The sequence below is a fragment of the Hyla sarda genome, chromosome 4 (assembly GCF_029499605.1).
Source record: "Hyla sarda isolate aHylSar1 chromosome 4, aHylSar1.hap1, whole genome shotgun sequence".
NCBI classification, from domain to species: domain Eukaryota; kingdom Metazoa; phylum Chordata; class Amphibia; order Anura; family Hylidae; genus Hyla; species Hyla sarda.
This window is the reverse complement of record NC_079192.1, coordinates 299050077-299068292: the sequence shown is the minus strand read 5'-3', so window position 1 is coordinate 299068292 and position 18216 is coordinate 299050077. Positions and strand designations below refer to the sequence as shown.

The 18216-nt window shown below is 40.5% G+C and overlaps 1 protein-coding gene and 1 long non-coding RNA gene across 3 annotated transcripts in view; one reads left to right on the top strand and one right to left on the bottom strand.

The window, feature by feature from the left end:
* Positions 1-3530: 3530 nt before the first annotated feature.
* LOC130369421 (uncharacterized) lies at positions 3531-8834 on the bottom strand. Of its 2 annotated transcripts, none has more exons than XM_056574690.1 (3): positions 8618-8834; positions 6807-7070; positions 3531-4817 (listed from the first exon to the last, which is right to left on the bottom strand). In XM_056574690.1, exons 1-3 carry the CDS (start codon positions 8676-8678, stop codon positions 4051-4053), a joined length of 1092 nt encoding a protein of 363 aa, XP_056430665.1. In that variant the 5' UTR covers positions 8679-8834; the 3' UTR covers positions 3531-4050. The 2 variants fall into 2 exon arrangements, with proteins under 2 accessions (XP_056430665.1, XP_056430666.1); XM_056574691.1 differs by lacking the exon at positions 8618-8834 and adding an exon at positions 7677-8387.
* The window catches only part of LOC130369422 (uncharacterized), a 68387-nt gene continuing 58662 nt past the window's right edge, over positions 8492-18216 (top strand). Inside the window, exons 1-3 of the long non-coding RNA XR_008892747.1 lie at positions 8492-8627; positions 9831-9961; positions 10396-10474. This is a non-coding gene — a long non-coding RNA (uncharacterized LOC130369422). The remainder of the gene's footprint in view (positions 8628-9830; positions 9962-10395; positions 10475-18216) is intronic.

The following is an 18216-nucleotide window of genomic DNA, read 5'->3' as shown; positions in this document are numbered from 1 at the left end:
CTGAATTCCTTAGCAGAATCACCCGCAGAATACACCCTTTATTATAATGTATGAAATATTTCATTACACTACATAATTAAGGTGTCTGGAAACTACTATCATATGCAGCAATGCAAATCCTGATTTATTTTGTTATTCTTTCATAAAACTGTGGAATTAAAAATTCAGCATTTACCATATAAATCCAAGAAGCATAGGTTACCTGTCTTATTAGAGAAGAAGAGATGTTATATTAGGATCTTCTCAGAGGTTTATATTTAGCACCCACCTAAATAAAGTTCATATAGGGTTTAGTGCTCATTGGTTCTCAAGTTAGGAGCCCTTTGTTTGTTAATGTACTTCCCAAGTAGGACAAGAGCTCTGCTAAGATCAATACCACTGGATGAAAACTAGTTGTGGATCCGGCATATACACAATGAATGGCCAGAAGCAACTGGCCTCGTTCATTGTGTATTGGTGGCACTGAGTTACCGCAGAGCAGCTCCCTTTGGAGTCAGTGGTAGCCATGCTGCAGAAACTTTGCACCACCACTATGAATGGCACCAAGACTTATATATTGTGTATGTGCTAGAGCCGCAGTTCAAACTGCTGATCGGCATGGGGTCCTGTGGATAGAACATCAATGTTAACTTTCTGGAAAAAAAAACCCTGTAAGGACCACATTAAACATTTGTCAGTCTAAATTTTCCAATTTTAGCGGGACTAAATAACCATCTAATGTGCATAGTAGTCTTCTGACTCCCCCAACAGGTAATGCCAAGGAGAGAAGGATTGGGCATGTGGAATTTAAAGGAGATGTCCGGTGCTCACTTTTCTTATTGTATCCGTTCCGGGCTGCAAAAAAAAAAGAAAATAAGCTTTCTCTTGCCTGCCTACGTGCCCCAGGAGCTCTGGTACATGCATTCGGTACCCGGGCTGTATTCTTCTTACTTCCTGTTAGCCCGGCACGTCACACACAGCTTCAGCCTATCACTGGCCGAGGCGGGACATCGCTGCGGCCGGCGATAGGCTGAAGCTCCGTGTGACGTGCCGGGCTAACAGGAAGTAAGAAGAATACAGCCCGGGTACCGAATGCATGTACCGGAGCTCCTGGGGCACGTAGGCAGGCAAGAGAAAGCTTATTTTCTTTTTTTTTTGCAGCCCGGAACGGATACAATAAGAAAAGTGAGCACCGGACACAGGAAGTAAGAAGAATACAACCCGGCGACCGAACACCTGTACCGGAGCACCGGGGAAGTGTAGGAAGGTAAGAGAAAGTTTGTTTTCTTTTATTTTCCTGGAATGGATACAATAAGAAAAGTGAGCACCGGACATCTCCTTTAAGCTGCTCAATTCTTCTGTTCTCAAGGAGATAAGTCACTGCCAGTTGAGTCTAGCAGCACTTTACCCCTTTCTCCATTCAATACGTATGAACTCTCAGCCGACCTCAGCTGTGGCCTATGATTGGGTAAGAATCAGACTGCATAATGTCAAAATTACATCAGTAACCATTTAAGCTACTATAAGGTTTAATAGCTAAGGTAAAGGATGTGCAGGCAGTCATAAGCAATGGATTTTACTAGAAGATCCTAGATGCCTGTGAAGGAAGGAAAATGGGAAATAGTGAAGCCTATGTGATAGAAAACAATGGTAGAAGGTACTTAAGAAGAAAACGTTAAACTATACTGTTACTGGCTATACAAAAACACAAAGATAGCCAGGACAACAACCAAACAGACACGTAACACTATGGCAAATAAAGAATACACAAAAAGAAGTTTTTCAGCAGCACTGAAAAACTTTTTGATCATAAAATATGATAGTGTCCCCTGTCCACTATCCACCACATGGCCACATAGAGGTTTTTAAATTGATATCTGGATCCTGCATTGACCCAGTTAGAGGCTTCATGGCCAATAGAGGTGAGTAGAGTGAGCGTGTTATGTTAAGGTGCAATCCAAAAAGGCAACCTTTTATTTGTGTGTATTTTATTTCATTTTATAAATGCTGCCACTTGTTATGCCCAAAAATAATGACTGGAAGCTCGCAATACGAAAAAATGAGTAATAGATAATATCTATTACAAGACTGTAAGTTAAATAAACATTCCAATAAACTCCAACCTTATAATTTATTGTACCTTTCAATTTGTTTCAGTTTTGTTTATACAAATTCAGGGATGCAGCTATAGGGGTGCAGAGGTAGAAGTTGTCCTTATGCCCCAGTGCCTGAAAGGGTCAAGAACCGATCTACCACCTAAATTGTTACAGATTTTCCCAGGGATCCAGTAGCTTCATGTTACACCATGTTACACTTTTAATAGCTTATATTGTTCTTACTTTCAATGATAATATATTACTCTGATCAGTTGTTATTGTTACTCTTCCGCCTTAAATAGTTGCCAGCCTAATGCACTTTTGGCCAACAGCAATTGTTAAAGTGTACCTGTCATTTTCAAAAACTTTTTATATAACGTAAATAATAACATTATCTATTTTATTGTAATATACATTGGTTAAAAAATTGGGTGAAAAAATTCTGGCTTGTTCGCATTGTCTGTGTCTCAGAAAGTGTGGGCGGACAAGCAGGGCTCTGTACACTGAGGACAAGCAGGGCTCTGTACACTGAGGACAAGCAGGGCTCTGTACACTGAGGACAAGCAGGGCTCTGTACACTGAGGACAAGCAGGGACCTGCATGCTGAGGACAAGCAGGGTTCTGTGCGCTGAGGACAAGCAGGGCTCTGTACACTGAGGACAAGCAGGGCTCTGTACACTGAGGACAAGAAGGGTTCTGTGCAGTGAGGACAAGCAGGGCTCTGTGCAGTGAGGACAAGCAGGGCTCTGTGAAGTGAGGACAAGCAGGGCTCTGTGCAGTGAGGACAAGCAGGGCTCTGTGCAGTGAGGACAAGCAGGGCTCTGTCCAGTGAGGATAAGCAGGGCTCTGTGAAGTGAGGACAAGCAGGGCTCTGTGAAGTGAGGACAAGCAGGGCTCTGTACAGTGAGGACAAGCAGGGCTCTGTACAGTTAGGACAAGTAGAGCTCTGTGCAGTGAGGAAAAGCAGGGCTCTGTGCAGTGAGGAAAAGCAGGGCTCTGTGCAGTGAGGACAAGCAGGGCTCTGTGAAGTGAGGACAAACAGGGCTCTTACACTGAGGACAAGCAGGGCTTTGTATACTGAGGACAAGCGGGGATCTGTACACTGAGGACAAGCAGTGCTCTGTGCAGTGAGTCTCTATGACACAATCCCGGCTCACACAGCAGGATGATTGACAAGCCAGGAGCCTGCACAGATACCTGCTTGTCCTGCCCCCACTTCCTGTATTTGGACTCCTCACAGAGACAAACAGGCAATAGCTGCAAGGACAGCATTTTTTCACCCAAAAATATACACATTTCTTAATCAATGTATATTACAAATACATATGAACACTTGAACATACATATAGGTATTTTCAATAAAATTTAATTTGCATGCTAGTAAAATGACAGCAGGAATTAACTGTTTGGAAACACTGTTATATTATGAATGTCTACAATTGATGCAAATGCAAATGTAACATTACACATTTATTGGAAAAGACAATAAGGTAACACTTTACAATATGTTTTAGCATGTACATTCAAACCATAATGTAGATGGCAATGTGCATTTCTCAGATCATTGTAAATTGGTGTATACCAATATAAATAAATTGTTATCGTAACCTACAAAATACAAAGCAAATGTAACATACAAAGAACATGTGTAATGTGGGAACAAAGAATATTGATTGTCTTTAAACCATTTAGGCCACACATGGCAGACACACATTGACCTGATCTCTGGAAGTGAATTCAGTTGTGTACAGGCGGATGACCCATGATATTTGTCAGGTAAACAATTTCTTAACTGATAATTCTTTATTGTATTACCAATACATACCTCCCACCTCCTATTAACATGCAAACATTCCAATAGCGCATGAAGGGAATCCATGACATTTTCTTGTGTCTGAGCTATGTACTATGTACTCTGCTTGTAACGTCAGCTATACTATAACTAAGTCTTTACATTTTAATAAATAATGCTTTATTAGCTTTTCTCAGGTCCTTTGTTTGCTTTTTCGGGGCCAGACTGGTAAACAAATGAGGCAGCTAGGCAAACCCCACTGTCTATTTGCTTTTGCTTTCCTCTGCATTTTTTTACCCTACGCCTTTTCCTAAGTCCTAATATCAAGCACCCACTAAAGCCTAAAATGCAGAACCCTGAATTAAAGGCTAACAGACAGATGACTAATGTATCCATTCTGTAAAGTAGCACAAAATGAACCAGGTGCAATAAAAAGGGGACGTCACTGCCTATTACAAGAAGCGTAGTTACAATTACCCCTATCGGAGAAGGCTGAATACAGACCTTTCTTCTGAGGGTGAGATTTGGGCCAGGGGAGCCTGATGCTGGAGTTTGAAACCTCATTTCCATGTAGATTTTTAGTAAAAATGAATTAAGGAATAGAGAAAGGGTGGAGACTGCATATATACTTGGAATCCATGTTTCAAAACCTTGAAAAATGAAGATTTGTGGAGACGTATAAGCTTTTAGACATGCTACATAAAAGGTGAGTGCAGAGGACAGGTATTTTAAAGTTGAGAGCAGCAAAAGAAAAGAATAGTAAAATCCCCAAAAACGTTGCTTTTGCCATACTGGTTCTGATTCTTCAACTGTATAGAAGACCAATGGAAGAGCAAAGTTCACGCAGAATGCCACAAATGGTAAGATCTTGATGGATGGCACAGGCAGAACCACAATCTCAAATTCTGAAGTGTTTGTTTCTATTCTGTTCCGCTCTAATTGTACAGTGTCTATAGGGAAAACAATCACAGTTTAGAAAGCAGTAAAAACAAATATTTACAAACCAACACTATCCTCAATAATAGAAAACTATGTTATAGATATCAATGTTTATACATCAAGAGGTAATGGTCGGCAGTTCCGTAGTAGGTGGTGGTGCGCGTGGCAATATCGCACTAATAGAAAGTGAGGAAGAGGCCCAGCACTCACCAAAGGCTGCAATAAAGGTAGATAGATACAGGTAGAAACTGTGTGTTTCCTGTAAATCCTGACATGTGAATAAAAGATCTACCTTTACTGCAGCCTTTAGTGAGTACTGGGCCTCTTCATTACTTTCGTACACATCAAGAGGCATAGATTTCTTTTCTACATCTAGTATTTTCAAATAAAACAAAAACTGCGGAAGTGCTGCGGAATCTGTTGGCGCTATATAAATAAAATTATTATTATAGTATTTAGAGAATGCTTGATTCTACAGTAATTTTAAGTTAATGGCTCTTAATTGTGTGGAAACCCCCTTGAGAACTATATTGACTATATGATATTGTATCATACTGTATACTGATACTGATATCGTACTGTATATTTAAATCCCCTGATGAACCGTTGTATATTACCAGTTACACGGGGAAACACATAGCGATATACAGGTGTTCATTAGTGTAACTAGTGCTTTGAGAATCATGCTGTAATGAGGTTTTAATACTGTAATAAATTGTCATATTAACAACAGTTGTTGTTAATGGTTTTCTATATGATATTGGCAACCAAATCAGCTCTGAATAATTCCTGTTTGTTAGAAGGTTCCTTCAACTATAAGCTGAGCAAAGATGGTCTAGCTTCTGGGGCCCATAGTGATCAGCTGTAATCTGTGGAAGAACCTGGAAGCAAGTATTTGATTTCCCTAGAGCACCACCACAGGAGGAAGGAAGCATTACACGGTTTCCATTGATGTCAATAGATTATTTTTGTTATTTACTGACATGCTCGGTCTTCCAATGTTAGAATAACTTTTTATTACCACTCTCCATTCAGCCCAGATCACTATTATGTCACCTGACTAAATTTTTGTTGTTAACACAAGCAAAATTTACCCTGCTAAAAAAAGCCTACAAAATGTATTTAAAAAAAAGTTTAACCTTTTAAAAATATTTAGAAAGTTACATATATTTTGTGCAAGCACCAGCTTTGTTTAAAGATGATGTGACTTTTTGACTATCTCTCCTGTGTCTCTGAGGTGTGCATAAATCCAGTGTGCCTGGCCCCCTGCACTGGTGGGAGATTTATTAAGACCGATGTGTGTGAGATGCCATTCTCAACTCCCCCCTTAGTGTTCTGTTCCTTAATAAGTGTTGCTACATTTAGTTACCTATTATATTGGTTTTAGCATTTGTAGCATCTGTCACAGGACGAAGCACCATTGAATTTTGTAAATTACAGAATAGGCTTTGCCAAACGATTGTATTATGTTCACACGATGCCCAGATTATTGGATTTTTCAATAGCCTGATATTTAAAGCTTACCTGTCAGATCCCCCCAAAAATATATATAATATGTTACTCAGTATCTAATCATGACCACAAGTTGTGTGGTGGGAGGGGTCGTGTCTCTCCCTTGTAGTGGTGGGAGGTGATTGGTGCACCTGCTCATGTAGCCTTGTCCGTGAGTCATCTTTTGTCCATGACTTGTGGACAAGCTGATGCTGCTGCAGGAAAAGTTAGTGTCCCAGTAGGTATGGGGACCCCTAGTGGTGGGATTTTCAGAGGCGGTTTTCTTTAGTAAATATTCAACATTTTTAAACAACCATATTACGAAAGGTCTTTCATTTTCATTTTTGGATCTGACAGTGGCCATTTAACATTCATCACTCTTATCTTGAAGCAATTAAATATTTGGTTCTTGCTTCAAGATGAGCCTTCACCGAGGCTTTATTTCTCTGTCCTCCATTCCAAAGTTACCATTTATGAAAAAAAAAAGCACAGCGATAAAGGCAACTTACCATTGCCCAATGTCTTGTCCGGGTGCACTGAGGCTACCCGGCTAAGCTGTAAGAGCAGATAACTGTTGACTAGAATGAATGCTGCCAGGGCTTGAAGGTGATACTTCTGACTTCTTATAGCGTGCACAATGTGTTTTCTTGAGGGGTATTTCTGATATGTCCAACCAGAGTTAAGATCCATCATATTCTCCCCCACTTTCAATAAGGAGGCAGCAGTGAAGAGAACTATGGCTGCTACAGAGAGGCCTAAAAGAACCTGCACAACTGTATAAAACAAAGGACAAATATATTAGCAATCTTTATGGAGAAGGTTTATGTCCTTAAGGGGTACTCCACTGGAAAACATTTTTTTTTTATCAACTGGTGCCAGAAAGTTAATCAGATTTGTAAATTACTTATATTAAAAAATCAGCTGCTGTATGATCCACAGGAAGTTCTTTTCTTTTTGAATTTCCTTTCTGTCTGACCACAGTGCTCTCTGCTGACATCTCTGTTCATGTCAGGAACTGTCCAGAGCAGGATAGGTTTTCCATGGGCATTTTCTCCAACTCTGGACAGTTCCTAAAATGGACAGAGGTGTCAGCAGAGAGCACTGTGGTCAGACAGAAAGGAAATAATGTATAGGTCAGTTTTTTGGCATGCTGGGAGTTTTAGTTTTGCAACAGCTGGAGACACACTGTTTTATTTGAACATATTGTAGTAATAATAATTACATAGAAAAGAAACAGCGTTCGGCACAACCACTGCTCCAAAAACTAATACACACTGGAAACTAGTGTGGGTATTCGTGTCGATCATCGGGTGCTAAGCCTGGACAGTACATAAATCCACAATGCAGTAGGTAATGTAGAAATTGAAGGCGGCACTCACCAGGTTAATACCAACGAATCTTCTTTATTAAATACAAAACAGTGCAGTGTCAAACATAAAACTCAGGAAAACATGGATCTGCTATACCACTAAAATGAACATTAAAGTATCAAGTAAAGACAACCCAGTAGTACTTCCAAGCTTCCTTGCTCCTTTTTCTGCTATTAGCTCAGCTTGAATTCAGCCTTGAGGTAAAAACCTAAGACAGCCTGTTGAGGAAGCACTGCCTTTAGGTGGTAAGACGTCTGCCGAATGTTTGTTCAGCCGACAGCTATTTCTCCCGACTCTACTATAAACATGCACACTTAGCTGAGCATACACCTTGATTTATATGTAGATACCTCATCTACCCCATACACGTGAACATTCGGCTCAGCTGAGCGTTCATGTGTACTCAATGGGGAGAGGGGAGATGTATACTCAATGGGGCAGCTTATCTCCTCGAAAATAAAAGAGTCAGGCAGTTGTGCAGTGAGTGAGTAGTGCAGTGAAAAATAACTTATCCCCTATCCAAAGGATCCAAGTTGTAGATTGTGGGGGGGTCCGACTGCTGGGACCCACGTGATCTCTTGTACGGGGCCCTGGCAGTATGCTGGAAGGGGTGTGCCAACCCCTGCACGGAGCGACAGCCGAAACGTCCCTCCATGTATACCATAGAGATACATAGAGGGGGCGTGTTGGCTGTGGCTTCCTAGGATTGAATTAGGTATATCGGGGGAGATATATCAAAACCTGTCCAGAGGAAAAGTTGCTGAGTTGCCCATAGCAACCAATCAGTTTGCTTCTTTCATTTTGCAGAGGCCTTGTTAAAAAGGAAAGAAGCGATCTCATTGGTTGCTCTGGGCAACTCAGCAACTTTTCTTCTGCACAGGTTTTGATAAATCTTCCCATCATTTCTAGGGAGAGATTGAGGCAACCAGCTTCTACATACGGATACTTACACCTATGGTGGTAATAATATTGAACAATTAAAAGTTCAAATGGTTTAACAAAAAATGACATCTTTACATGGGTGTTAAAATACAATAATGTAAAATCACCCACTAATATTAAGTCTATAGAAACAAAATTAGCAACGTAAAGGGCTCCATTATACAGGGCGAACAAGCAGATCACCACCCTGTGTATAAGGGCCAGTGATCATCCAAGGAACACTAGTTTGTTGGCAACTGTCGGCTGGCCTGTGTAATAAGGCATCTACGGCCAACAAATTATGGTAGAAAGGGCTGCCCGAACAATCCACCGGCCCAGACCACCTGTTACCAAGCCTTGTAACAGTCTGAGTAAAAGAGCGCCAGTCTACAAGAGTCAGGCTGTGTAAGGCTGCTTTCATACCACGTTTTTGCAATACAATTCCTGTATCAAGTTTTTGATGAAAAGCAGATTCCTCATAACCGGACTAAACTGTATCAAAATGTGTGTACAAATTTTAACCTGTATATGGTAAAAAAACGTATATGTTTTAAAAAATTATGTCCGGTTGCATCCGTTTTTTAAGAAAAAAAATTATACGTTTGTAACTTTTCACTCCATTATGAATAAAGTTTCACTTGTTTGATTGAAATTCCAAGAAAAAAAACTATGCAAAGTTAAAAACCGGATGGTGAAAACCAGATGGAACCGTATGCACATACGGTTCCGATTGACTCCCATGTTAAAAAAAAAACATATGCAGTTTAATACGATTTTTCACCCAGATCTAAAACCGTGGTAGGCTACGGTATTGGGTACGAGAAAAAAACTGACAAAACCGTACAGGATGCAAAACGGATACAACCTGATGCATCTTTTGGCATACGGTTTTCAATGGAGAGTCAGTGCATACGGTTTTCAGTACGGTTCCATATGGTTTTCACATTGAAAACGTATACGGGAATTGTATTGCAAAAACTTGGTGTGAATGCAGCCTTATACAGTATTCTGCTTCAATTCTGCAACTATTTATGGGTGGATGATATGTTTGCAAGTTATAGAAAAGATATATAGCTTTGTTTAAAATAAAATCATTAAAAAAAAGTCGGTAGAGTAGAAGATAAGTTGTTTGTATAAAAGTGGCCCAGGGTATTATTAGTAGTAATAGTAGTACATGTATTCTCTTATTTTTAATACAATAATTATACAAAATCCATTATTTGATTATATTTTCTGTCCTAGATTACCTGAATTGACATGACTGGGCTGTGTCAGATCCATCTCTCTTATGCAGATCATTACCAAGCAGATGTGGAAGAGCCAGCACACAGGAAGATACCACATTGTACCTTTAACAAAAATAAAAACATGTAGTAAGGTCTCATGGATCTTTTGATAAATCGTTAGAAGAGATGAGCGAACTTACAGTAAATTCGATTCATCACGAACTTCTCGGCTCGGCAGTTGATGACTTATCCTGCATAAATGAGTTCAGCTTTCAGGTGCTCCGGTGGGCTGGAAAAGGTGGATACAGTCCTAAGAGACTCTTTTCTAGGACTGTATCCACCGGAGCACCTGAAAGTTGAACTAATTTATGCAGGATAAGTCATCAACTGCCGAGCCGAGAAGTTTGTGACGAATCGAATTTACTGTAAGTTCGCTCATCTCTAATCGTTAGTATAAACAAACAGCAGTTGGCATGTCTGATAAGAAGTAAAGGAATTATCCCAACATTATAGCTTATTGTTTAGCCACTGGGTAGGGCATAAGTATCTTATATGGGGTCCAACTGCTTATTCCTCCACAGATCTCGAGAACGGGGGTCCCTTGTCTACCGAGTGAATGAAGCGGCTGTCAAGCATGTTATATGGGAATGCTGAAGACAAGTAAGTGCGAACCAGTGGACAGGTCATACATTATAACCCATATAAAAGTTTTTTATAAGGTAGGTTATCATTGCCATTGGTTGTAGAATGAAATCCCCACAGATATATCACGAATTGTCCCATACATGTAATATAAATACAGTGAAACCACTCTAAAGACCATCTCTTTTGGGAGACCACTCCAAATCCAGAACTGATTTCCTTTGACAGATTCTGTTCCACCATATATTATACATACTGGCCCCTGTCGTAATTTATTCTTTAATACAATTTTAGGCATTCATCTAAAAGAGGTTTCACTGTAAATAATTTTAATTTACCCGTAGACTCAAGCGGCCTTCTGTACTATTGGAATTCTTTGTAAATTTAAAGGGGTTATCCAGGAAAAAAACTTTTTATATATATATATATATATATATATCAACTGGCTCCAGAAAGTTAAACAGATTTGTAAATTACTTCTATTAAAAAATCTTAATCCTTTCAGTACTTATGAGCTGCTGAAGTTGAGTTGTTCTTTTCTTTCTAAGTGCTCTCTGATAACACGTGTCTCGGGAACCGCCCAGTTTAGAAGCAAATCCCCATAGCAAACCTCTTCTACTCTGTGCAGTTTCCGATACAAGCAGAGATGTCAGCAGAGAGCACTGTTGCCAGACAGAAAACCACAGCTCAACTTCAGGATGGGTTTGGATCTGATCTGTGGCTGAACTAAGCCAATAGATGTGCTCCCCTGTTGATGCACACCAATATATGGTATATGTAACAAGAGTATTATTAAATTGGCAAGCCCTGTATCAGACACATTACAAAATGCTGGCTATATAGTTGAAACTGACCTGTATAGACAGTAGGAGGGAAGAAAGGTCCTGATGATACAGATCAAGCTGTAAACGGTGTAATGGAGAGTTCTCAGAATGGCTGCTGGAGGTCAATCGCGATGGTGCATGCAGTAATTAGTAAGGATGTGCAGATTCAGGTGCCAAAACAGCTGCTATAGTAAGCTGAGGGAGTGATGTTCCTGGTAGGGAGCTGTATAATTGTATCGCAGGTCCGTATCGATGTTATAGTGGAGAATGCTTCGTACTGTGTATCTGCGTGGGCTCTCCCTGGAGGTGCTCCAGAGGTTGAGAGTGCGTACTGAATAGATCTTTTTATAAGGTTCAGATCTTGTATGTCTCCGGCAGGTGTCAGCTGTGCGGTGATCGCTGCTGAGAGCTCTCGATGAGGGTGCTCCAGGGATTGCTGGGGGGTATTGGATAGTAATCCTTTCCGGGAGTTCTTCTTGGTAATCCGGTTTGTTGGAAGGAGCGTTTGGCGGCAGTGGAAATGTGCCCCGGCCAGTGGCGCCTCTACCTACCTGCACGCCCGCTACTGGATGATTAAGGTAGGAATGATATGGATGTGAGTGACGTCACTACGGTATCCTCTGTGTTCCACAAACCTATCGACGCGTTTCGGAAGACTGTCGACTTCCTTCGTCTGGATCAACAAAGGAAGCCGACAGTCTTCCGAAACGCGTCGATAGGTTTGTGGAACACAGAGGATACCGTAGTGACGTCACTCACATCCAAATCATTCCTACCTTAATCATCCAGTAGCGGGCGTGCAGGTAGGTAGAGGCGCCACTGGCCGGGGCACATTTCCACTGCCGCCAAACGCTCCTTCCAACAAACCGGATTACCAAAAGGATTACTATCCAATACCCCCCAGCAATCTCTGGAGCACCCTCATCGAGAGCTCTCAGCAGCGATCACCGCACAGCTGACACCTGCCGGAGACATACAAGATCTGAACCTTATAAAAAGATCTATTCAGTACGCACTCTCAACCTCTGGAGCACCTCCAGGGAGAGCCCACGCAGATACACAGTACGAAGCATTCTCCACTATAACATCGATACGGACCTGCGATACAATTATACAGCTCCCTACCAGGAACATCACTCCCTCAGCTTACTATAGCAGCTGTTTTGGCACCTGAATCTGCACATCCTTACTAATTACTGCATGCACCATCGCGATTGACCTCCAAAAGCCATTCTGAGAACTCTCCATTACACCGTTTACAGCTTGATCTGTATCATCAGGACCTTTCTTCCCTCCTACTGTCTATACAGGTCAGTTTCAACTATATAGCCAGCATTTTGTAATGTGTCTGATACAGCGCTTGCCAATTTAATAATACTCTAATTTACAAATCTGTTTAATTTTCTGGAGCCAGTTGATATAAAAAAATTTTTTTTCCTGGAATACGCCTTTAACCCCTTAACGGCGCAGGACGTATATTTACGTCCTGCGCCGGCTCCCGCAATATGAAGCGGGATCGCGCCGCGATCCCGCATCATATCCCGTCGGTCCCGGCGCTCATCAACGGCCGGGACCCGCGGCTAATACCACACATCGCCGATCGTGGCGATGTGTGGTATTAACCCTTTAGAAGCGGCGGTCAAAGCTGACCGCCGCTTCTAAAGCGAAACTGAAAGTGACCCGGCTGCTCAGTGGGGCTGTTCGGGACCGCCGCGGTGAAATCGTGGTGTCTCGAACAGCTGACAGGACACCGGGAGGGCCCTTACCTGCCTCCTCGGTGTCCGATCGGCGAATGACTGCTCCGTGCCTGAGATCCAGGCAGGAGCAGTCAAGCGCCGATAACACTGATCACAGGCGTGTTAATACACGCCAGTGATCAGAATAGGAGATCAGTGTGTGCAGTGTTATAGGTCCCTATGGGACCTATAACACTGCAAAAAAAAATGTAAAAAAAAAAGTGTTAATAAAGGTCATTTAACCCCTTCCCTAATAAAAGTTTGAATCACCCCCCTTTTCCCATAAAAAAAAATAAAACAGTGTAAAAAAAATTTAAAATAAACATATGTGGTATCGCCGCGTGCGTAAATGTCCGAACTCTAAAAATACATCATTAATTAAACCGCACGGTCAATGGCGTGCGCGCAAAAAAATTCCAAAGTCCAAAAAAGCGTATTTTGGTACCGCCCTGTACGTGGAAAAAGAAAAAAGTTATAGGGGTCAGAAGATGACATTTTTAAACATATAAATTTTCCTGCATGTAGTTATGATTTTTTCCAGAACTGCGACAAGCTCAAACCTATATAAGTAGGGTATCATTTTAACCGTATGGACCTACAGAATAATGATAAGGTGTAATTTTTACCGAAATATGCACTGCGTAGAAACGGAAGCCCCCAAAACTTACAAAATGGCGTTTTTTCTTCGATTTTGTCGCACAATGATTTTTTTTCCGTTTCGCCGTGCATTTTTGGGTAAAATGACTAATGTCACTGCAAAGTAGAATTGGCGACGCAAAAAATAAGCCATAATATGGATTTTTAGGTGGAAAATTGAAAGAGTTATGATTTTTAAAAGGTAAGAAGGAAAAAACGAAAGTGCAAAAACTGAAAAACCCTGAGTCCTTAAGGGGTTAAGTGGAAAAAAAAGTATGGGGGAAATGCAGTTTACTTTATTTATTAATGTTTTTCACTGTCATTTCCCTGTTTTTTTCACCCTGTTTACCTTTTTTTTTTTTTAGCTAATCTTTAAATTTTATCACAACCCCAGTGATTAATTTCACCCTGTTTTTTTTTATGTCTCTTCAGGCTGTGAGGTTTCTTGACAAACAGGTTAAATAAACAAAAACCACCAAAGTTCCACAACATTTGTAAACACATTTATGCATACGAAGGAAAAATTTATAAAAATTCACAATAATGGAAAAAAGGGAGAAATATACTACATAAGGCCCAAGATTTCTGTGGGTGAATTCTGCTGATTTAATAAAGACTGTCCAACAACCTTATGTCTATTGAAACTAGAAGACACCTTCCAAAGCCTGCCATGAAGGAAACGGGTAGCTGGATATGAGTGATTTCAGACCCTCTGGCCTTAGGCTAGAATTCCACTGAGGTTTTTGCCCTGTGATTTTTTTGGCTTAAAAACGCCAGAAAAACTGCCACTGTTTTTCACTGCGTTTTGGCGTTTTTTTCTGGCGTTTTTACCTTTGCGTGCAATTTGCCTTTTGTTGGCCCCTATGCCATTTTTTGCTCAAAAATACATTTTTAGTCCTTTACCCGCCCACATAAATTGATCCCTGTTTAACCCCTTAAGGACCCGGGATTTTTCCGTTTTTGCATTTTCGTTTTTTCCTCATTACCTTTAAAAAATCATAACTCTTTAAATTTTTCACCTAAAAATCCATATGATGGCTTATTTTTTGCGCCACCAATTCTACGTTGTAATGATGTCAGTCATTTTACCCAAAAATCGACAGCGAAATGGAAAAAAAATCAATGTGAGACAAAATTGAAAAAAACCCCGCCATTTTGTAACTTTTGAGGGCTTCCGTTTCTACACAGTACATTTTTTGGTAAAAATGACACCTTCTATTTATTCTGTAGGTCCATACGGTTAAAATGATACCCTACATATGTAGGTTTGATTTTGTCGTACTTCTGGAAAAAATCAAAACTACATGCAGGAAAATTTATACGTTTAAAATTGTCATCTTCTGACCCCTATAACTTTTTTATTTTTCCACGCATGGGGCTATGAGGGATCATTTTTTGCGCCATGATCTGAAGTTTTTATCGGTACCATTTTTGCATTGATAGGACTTATTAATCGCTTTTTATTAATTTTTTCATGATATAAAAAGTGACCAAAAATGCACTATTTTGGACTTTGGAATTTTTTTGCGCGTACGCCATTGACCGTGCGGTTTAATTAACAATATATTTTTATAATTCGGACATTTCCACACGCGGCGATACCACATATGTATATTTTTATTTTTATTTACACAGTTTTTTTAATAGGAAAAGGGGGGTGATTCAAACTTTTAATAGGGAAGGGGTTAAATGCTCTTTATTCACTTTTTTTATAACACTGCACACACTGATCTTTATCATTGATCACTGGTTTCTCATAAGAAACCAGTGATCGATGATTCTGCCGCTTGACTGCTCATGCCTGGATATCAGGCACTGAGCAGTCATTCAGCGATCGGACAGCGAGGAGGCAGGTAGGGATCCTCCAGCTGTCATGTAAGCTGTTCGGGATGACGCGATTTCGCCATGGCTGTCCCGAACAGCTCCCTGAGCTAACCGGCATGGTTTCACTTTCATTTTAGATGCGGTGTTCAACTTTGAACGCTGCGTCTAAAGGGTTAGCCACGGCTATTAGCCACGGGTCCCTGCATTATAGATCGGGAGCGGACTCAGGACGTACAGGTACGCCCTGGGTCCTTAACAGGTTAAAAATGAATAAAAATTTTGAAATAAAAAAGATGCATTTCGTTAGATACAATTTTTTCCATCACTACTGTATCTTTTTAATAATTTTTTTAATGGTACCCTATGAAATTATAATAAAAAAGGTATCTCCATCACTTTTTTGGATCGCTAAAGTCCAAAAAATAAATAAAAACCGCCTGCAAAAACGCAAAAGTTAAAACCAACATGGTGTTTTTCTTGGCATTTTTGCTCTCCCATAGACTTCTATGGGAGAAAAACGCCACGATTTCAGGGCAAAAAATGCCAAACTAGGTTTTGTTGGGCGTTTTGAAAATCCAGCCTCTGAGCCCGAAATAGCTGAAAAACGCCAAAAGGATAAAAAAAAAATGGCAAACAAAAACGCCAAGTGAATCTGGCATTTTGCAGTTTACTATTGACTTGCAGCTAACATCCGGACGCGGCGTTTTTTTGCTGAAAAAAACGCAGTGCGGGAAAATTGGTGTTTTTTATGGTGTTTTTGCAAAAAAAAATCTCAGTGGAATTCCAGTCTTAGGGTCTATTCATTTCCGCTTGCAGAATTGTGCCTCAAATTAAAGCCCATTGACTTCTATGGGATTCCGCACTCCCATTCACACTTCTGAATTTCTGCTTGCAGATTTCCGCTAGCGGAATTCTGCAAGCGGAAATTCAGAAGTGTGAATGGGAGTGCGGAATCCCATAGAAGTCTTTTAATTTGAGAGGGAAATTCTGCCATGTGAACAGGCTCTTATTGTTTCTCCTAATAATTTGAAGTGCTGCTTTTGTGACAAGCCCTGTAAATAACTACTCACCAATGGACGGCACGGCAACCTTTATATGTCTGCAGCTCCATGTCCTTCGTGGTCTTGGACTGGCCAAATTCAGTAGTTTGTTGGATATCTGCTGAAATGAAGCACTATGTTTTCAATGACATTAAAATCCCTAGGCAGTTTGTCAATATCTTCTTCTTCTTCAGGCTAAAATAAGAGAAAGAGGGGGGGACCGGCAAGAGGCGCCTGAGGCGAGTAGGATACTCGCATGTAAACCCACAGCAGGGTAAGAGACTGGAGACAGCTGCTTGGCCCAGGGTGCAGGAGAGGCGTAGCCCGTCCCGGAGGAAGATGTATGCAGGAAGTAGCGGAAAAAAACACTTTTGAGGAAGGCGCTGCTGAGGTCCAGTGGGAAAGATGTCCAGAGTCGAAGTGGTAATGAACAAGCAGGAGAGTGGAGTGTAGAACCACCCTAGATCAATTTATTAAGCAAGGTGAGGTACAAACAGGATAACGCGTTTTGGGGGACAGCGCCCCCTTCTTCAGATCAATGCTCATGAGCATTGATCTGAAGAAGGGGGTGCTGTCCCCCGAAACGCATTATCCTGTTTGTACCTCACCTTGCTTAATAAATTGATCTAGCGTGGTTCTACACTACACTCTCCTGCTTGTTCATTACCACTTCGACTCTGGACATCTTTCCCAATGGACCTCAGCAGCGCCTTCCTCAAAAGGGTTTTTTTCCGCTACTTCCTGCATACTTCTTCTTCTTCATGCCTCTTTGTAAACAAATAAGAAAATACGCACAAAACACACACACACATATATGTGTATATATATATATATATATATATATATATATATATAATTTTTTTTTTTTTTTATTTGTTTCCTCCATCTGCACTTTTTTTTTTATATTGTAATGGTGGAGCAATAAGGTGCGTGAACATCTGGAACAGACTTGGAAAAGTAACTCATTTGGAGCAGCTTGATGAAGTGATGATAATTTCATTACATTCACAGCAACAGCATTCTTTGCAGCACTGCACATAGGCTAATAAGTTGTGATCAGCATCCCTACCCCTTCTCCTGTTACCTCCGCATCTCTGTGAATAACATAACCTCAGCTCCTTCCCTTTAGTTGTCTTGGTAATGGAACTGGATGGCAAGCTCACCTGTGTGAACATCGCCATAGGGGAAAAGACAGGATGCAAATGATGTGATTTGCTGCTGACATACAAATGATGCAAAATGCTTCTAAAAACTGAAAACCTTGCCCGTCAATTTTGACTCTAATATGCAAATAGATGCAGCACCACTAGGATTAAAATGGTATGGTATTTGGGCTGAAAATGACTAATACAGCTAATATGTAGAATATAGTTCATATTGTGTAGTAATGATAACTAGTTCAATTATCACTATTAAATCACTATTTCCTTAATATAGTTTATATTATATTGAAGTGACACCATTGCATGAAAATATGATCATTTTGTAATAGTGGCATTCCTGTTTGCTAATATTCTTTCGACTGTATGACTAATGACTACTGACTGTAACATCACTACTGACTAAATATAACAAATTGTCCTCTAGTAGTGACATAACTGAAAATAGCTATAATTCATATCCTAAAGTAGTGGCATCATTGTATGAAAATATAATTCATATTTTGCGTTGGTAGCATTATCATTTTCTGAATATATCTT